This window comes from Camelina sativa, chromosome 5 (assembly GCF_000633955.1).
Source record: "Camelina sativa cultivar DH55 chromosome 5, Cs, whole genome shotgun sequence".
Classification (NCBI taxonomy): Eukaryota; Viridiplantae; Streptophyta; class Magnoliopsida; order Brassicales; family Brassicaceae; genus Camelina; species Camelina sativa.
Window position 1 is genome coordinate 11042340 of NC_025689.1, and position 6006 is coordinate 11048345.

Sequence of the window (6006 nt, forward strand, 5' to 3'; positions counted from 1 at the left end):
AAGCATGTGGATTAAGGTTTGGATGATCATGGCATTACTTTAAAAAGAAAATGAGTTCCTGCGTTTTCAAACCTCTTTCACAGATGAAGTTTATGTTTTGCTTGAGGGCAAGCAAAGGCTAAGTCTGGGGAAGTTGATATATCATGGTTTTTATGTGTTTTTAGCCATGATATAAGTCTTATCTATAGAGTCTTTTGGTGTTTTTAGAATCTTTTTGAGTCTTTATAGGAATTATCATGGATGGGAGCTTAATANAGAAAAAAAAAAGCATTGAGAGAAAAAAAAGCAAAGCTCTAAGAAAAAAAAAGCATTACGAATTACCTAAACCCCATTATTCGCCTACAACTTTGAGAGAAAAAAAAAATAAAACAAAGCAAAGCTCTAAGGAAGATTAAAAAGAATAAGTCTGGGAGAGAGAAAGAGTACCACATGTGGTAAAAGATATGTCTTGCTTGTTATAGTATTGTATGGGAATGAGTCTAGAAGGTTCTTGATATTGATCAAATTGATAAGACCCACCAATGAAGGCTTAGTGGAGGAAGTGTTGGAATTTGGTTTGAATTTGGGATGCTATGAAAGTCAACGGAGAAGTACATGGTGGTTCGATTTGGATTTATCTGCTAAGCATGTGGATTAAGGTTTGGATGATCATGGCATTACTTTAAAAAGAAAATGAGTTCCTGCGTTTTCAAACCTCTTTCACAGATGAAGTTTATGTTTTGCTTGAGGGCAAGCAAAGGCTAAGTCTGGGGAAGTTGATATATCATGGTTTTTATGTGTTTTTAGCCATGATATAAGTCTTATCTATAGAGTCTTTTGGTGTTTTTAGAGTCTTTTTGAGTCTTTATAGGAATTATCATGGATGGGAGCTTAATGGAGCTAAATATGAAGATTTGGAGCATAATCAAGCATTGAAGCTGAGCTACGAAGTTGGGAGACGAAATTTAGAGAGTGCATCGATCGACACACTGATATGCATCGATCGATGCTAGGCCAAAGTCAAAATTGGAAGTTTTCCCACAAGTTTTGAAGATTTACAAAGTTGCCCCAAAGTCTTTCATATTTGCATCATTAGGCCCAAGACGTGTTTTTGAGTATTTATAGGATTTTATTGGTCATTGTTTAGACCTAAGTTTTATTTTCTGCAACCAGAAGAGATATTGAGAGCTTTGGAGAGATAAATCTGAATTCATCTGTAGAGAGAAGATTCTTGAACTCCCTTCCTTACTTCTTAATATCAATTGCTTATTATTCAGAGAGATGTTTTGTGCTTTATTAATCATGTCTGAGTAATTTGCTTGTTAGGTTTAGGGTTTTTCATAGGGTTTTTATGATTTATTAGATCTGAGATTTTTAGGGTTCTTAATCTTTTATGATCTTCATCCTTGGTTGTTCTTCACAATAGTTCTTGATTGATCACCTAGAATTATTATCTTAGGAAAATAAATTGATATGAGAATATAATTGTTTTCCTGATTAAACCATTGATGAGCAAATTTATTTCTTGCAAAGAGATTTGAATTAATAAATTTGTGAACTTATCTAAACCTATTCTTAAAGCTGATTTTTAACCTTGAATTTTGCAAAGAGATTTGGATTTTCTGGTTTTAAATTTAGAAAATATTTGCAGTGAGAACTGATTTGTTTTACAAGTGTGTTTAGAGTTCTAGATCTGATATTTAATTGCTTGAACCCTAATTATTTGATTGATTTAATAACCCATAAATTCCTGAGAAATTCCCTAGGCTTAGCTCTTTGATCTTTGAATTTACAACACTTTTAAATTCTGTTTTGCATTGTCTTTAATTTATTATTTTGATTTAGCATAATTAAAAGATAATAAGTCTATTGTGTGAACTAGAGTCTCTGTGGATTCGACCCCTAGAGTATTACAACTGCAAGGCTGTTAGTACCTTTAGGGTATTACAATTTGAGCATATCAAATTTTGGCGCCGTTGCCGGGACTCTTTTGATTCACCATTAGATTAAAGTCTTTGATTTTGTCTAGATTTTTATTTTTCTGTTTTACTCACACGCTTTTGTTTCTTTTCTCTTGTGTGTTTCAGGTTCATGCCTAAGCCTAGCACCAGGAAAAATCCTACTGGTCCGGTTGTTAAGCTTACAAACCAAGAGTTAGGACAACTAGAGCGTGAAAACACAAAAGCAGCCAAATCAGCGAAGATGGCCAATATAATCATATTGAGACCTGATGAGGCTGGGGTTTTGAAGGATCAAGAGGGTAATGTGTACAACGAGCAAGGCCAGAAACTTGATGCTGAAGGACGGGTTATTCAGGAAGAACTCATCATGGCCGATGGGAATGCAGATGGCGTCGATCGATGCAACGATGGCATCAATCGACGAAACCAAGAAGGCATCGATCGACGCAATGCTGGTGTCGATCGATGCAATGCCAGAGCTGATGCGGAGAATGTTCAAAGGCGACGGGATGACAATGGAGACCTTGTTAAGACTCTTGCGGACTTCAACAGGCCAGACTTATTCTATGAGAACCGTTCCGCAATTGTCCCTCCTCCATTCCCAAAGAATGATTTTGAGCTGAAGCCTGCCTACTTCGCTCTTGTTGGACAAAGGCCATTCCAGAACCTGCCAAATGAGAAGCCTCTAGATCACATAGAGCACTTTGAGGACATTGTCACTAGCATTAAGGCTAATGGAGTCACTGAAGACTACCTCTACTGCAAGCTTTTCCCCTACTCTCTTGCTGGGGAAGCTTCTCATTGGCTAAGGCAGCTGAAACCAGGATCTCTGACAACCTGGCATGACATCAAGGTGGCATTCTTGAATTACTTCTATGATGATGCCATGTCGGATGAGCTGAGGATCAAACTCTCCACCTTTAGACAAGGACCAACTGAATCTTACAAAGCTGCTTGGGTAAGATTCAAAGCATACCAGAGGGACTGTCCACATCATGGGTTTTCAGAGGTGCAATTGATCAGTATCTTCTTTAGCGGGATTGACTGGAGGTATCAGATGGCTTTGGATGCTGCTAGTGATGGGAACTTCAAGACAAGGTACCCAGATGATGCTGAGAAGTTGATAGAAAGGCTAGCATCAAGCAACAGTACCAAGAATGCAGACTTAGAGCGGAGAAGGGCACATGAAGGCAATGGTTCAAATCAGTTTGCTACAGTGAATGCTAAGCTGGATACAGTGCATAACCTTCTTGTGGGAAAGAAGTCTGTCCATTTTGCTGAAGATGTTGAGCTTTTTGAGCCAAATCCAGAGACTACAGAAGCTGATGTCAACTATTTGTATGGAGCTGGTTATCAAAATCAGAGATTGAAGAGTTCCTTCACAGCGAATCCAAGCAACAAATTTAATAGGAGCTATGGATCTTCTTCTTACCAACCCCTCCCTCAACCCAATTCAGAGAGCAAGATGGAATCAATGCTTGGACAGATCTTGGAAGGTCAACAGAGGTTAACAGTGGACTTCAATGGGAAGATTGATTCTGTATACACTAAGCTGACTGGGAAATTTGAAGCTCTAAACACTCATGTCAGGAAGCTAGAGAATCAAGTGATTCAGACTGCTGGGTCTGTTAAAAGACAAGAGGAACTTCTTTCTAGAAGAACTGAGAACCCCAAGTATGCTTGTAATGCGATTTTGGTGAAGGAAGAAGACAACCATCCGGGAGCAGATGTTGCATCGACCGATACACAAGAGCATCGATCGATGCAATCATCATCAAGCGTCGATCGACACAATGTCAGCATCGATCGACACCCCCCACAGACAGCTACGGTTTCTGTTCCAGTTCAACCATCTGATTCAGATAAAGCATACAAGCCTAAGGTTCCTTTTCCTAAGCCTAGGAGGTCTAAGCAGGAGATTGAAGAAGCTAGATGCAAGGCTATGATGGATAAGGTAATGATTGAGATGCCATTAATTGATGCTGTCAAGTTTTCTCCTGGGATTAAGAGATATGTGAAGAGGATGGTCACCAATGGTTTGAGTCCTGAGGAAGGAGCACTGCTTAAAAAGGATGTCAGCTCAATTCTGTTGAAGCAGCCTCCACAGAGGAAGAAGGATAAAAAGCAGGAGGTGGTTGTCTCTGAGAAAGTGAGTGCAGTGATTCAGAGTAGGACTGCAGAGAAGTTACCAGATCCTGGAAGTTTGTGTTAGATTGCTCTATCTCCACAGGAAGGTTTCCTCACTCTCTTTGTGATCTTGGTTCTAGTATTAACTTGATGCCACATTCTGTTGTTGTGAGACTTGGGATGACAGATTTTAAGCCAACTAATATCTCTCTTATCTTAGCTGATCGGTCCAGAAGGATTCCTGAAGGTGTCTTAGAGGATATTCCAATCAAGATTGGAGATTGCATGATTCCCACTGACTTTGTGGTGCTAAAATATGACCAAGAGCCTAGTGATCCTCTCATCTTAGGATGCTCTTTCTTGGCTTCAGCTGGTGCAATCATTGATGTGAAGAAGGGACACATAGCTCTGAATGTAGAAGATTTGGTCATGAACTTTGAGATGGACAAGCTGAGAAGGGTTCCCACTATTGATGGTCAGACATTTTCTGTGGAGGTTGTTTCTGATGACAATCTGATCATAGAGCTTCAAGAAGACATTACTGCTGGGTATGTCAAAGAGTTGGAGCCTGGTGAGAAAGTGAGTAAGCAAGCTGTTAAGCTTGAAGATTGGAGTTGAGATCATCTAATCAGTACTAGAGATCATGATGAGGTTCTGATGCATGACAAATCATTGGTAGATGATGTTTTTGTAATGGAAACACGGATTGCTGAGGAAAGTTGCAGAAGCGTTGAAGAAACCCGAGTTGTAGGCCGAGCATCGATCGATGCAGCTGTTGCATCGATCGACACTCCTTCCAGAATCAGCTCGTACTTGTCCAAAACCGAAGATTCTCGAGTTGGATCCTTAACTGCAAGTTCTAGACCAGTTGTAAAGTTGAAATCTCACCATTCCACAGTCCAGAACCCACAGGTAAGGCCAAGGTATGCATCTACTTCTCCCAAACCTTCTCCTATCATCAACAAGAATTTGAAAGGTACAAAAACTGTTGTTTAGTTAACCAAGCCGCGAGATTATCGTAGTGCGCTTGTTTCTTCTGTTGATAATTTTGCAGGACTTAAAAGAAAGCCACCCATCCCTCAGTCCCGTTCTGGTCCTGCTCCTCACATCCTTGTCAAACCTCATGCAGCTAAAGCCTACACACCCCCTTGGATGAGGAGGACATCCTCTCAGAAGCATTCACTGCCATGTTCCGATCTTCCGGATGCCTGAGATCCAACAAAGTCAAGCTAATGACTGAAAACAAGCGCTTAGTGGGAGGCAACCCACTGGTAGGTTTTTCTTTTTCCTTGTTCTTTTGAATTATTTTTATTTTTATTTTTATTCGCTAATCTCATACTTGATAGTACTGGGGACAATGTTTTTTAAGTCTGGGGGAGGCAGTTACTAACTACGTTTTTGTATTTTTGAAAAAAAAAAAAAAAAATTTGTTCTATTGAGTCAAAATTTTTGTTGGGAACTATGATTTTTCTTTTTAGTGTACTGCCTTGGTTGATTTATGCTGCAGATTGAATCCACAAATCCGACTAATGAAAAATCCAATGGCTGATCAGTGAACCAGAAACATCCAAATTTCTAACAGAATCCATAACAGCTTGAAGTAATTTCTGTACTTTTCTTTTTACCTCATCAAGGAGATTGATATTCATAGAGCTTGACTCCTTGTTCATACCTGACAAGTAAGACTTCAGAAAAAAAATGGTACTCCTCTCCCTTGTTTGAGTTTAAAAGAATTTTTCCTGAGAGCTTTGTTTAGAAAAAAAAAAGAAGAAAATAAAAGATGAGATGATTTTGATCAGTTTAGAGAGGTAGGTAAATTACCTGTGACCTCATTATTCTACTCTTAAGTCAAATGATCATACAAAGCTTGGAAGCGAGGGGTAGGTAAATTACCGATGACCCCATTATTCGCCTACAACTTTGAGAGAAAAAAAAAAAA

At 39.2% G+C, this 6006-nt stretch overlaps 1 protein-coding gene across 1 annotated transcript in view; it reads left to right on the forward strand.

Moving 5' to 3' along the window:
- LOC104789130 (blue copper protein-like) overlaps nucleotides 2348-6006 on the forward strand; it is a 10299-nt gene continuing 6640 nt past the window's right edge. The window contains exon 1 of the mRNA XM_010514872.1: nucleotides 2348-2466. Coding sequence (XP_010513174.1) covers nucleotides 2348-2466 — 119 coding nt within the window. The remainder of the gene's footprint in view (nucleotides 2467-6006) is intronic.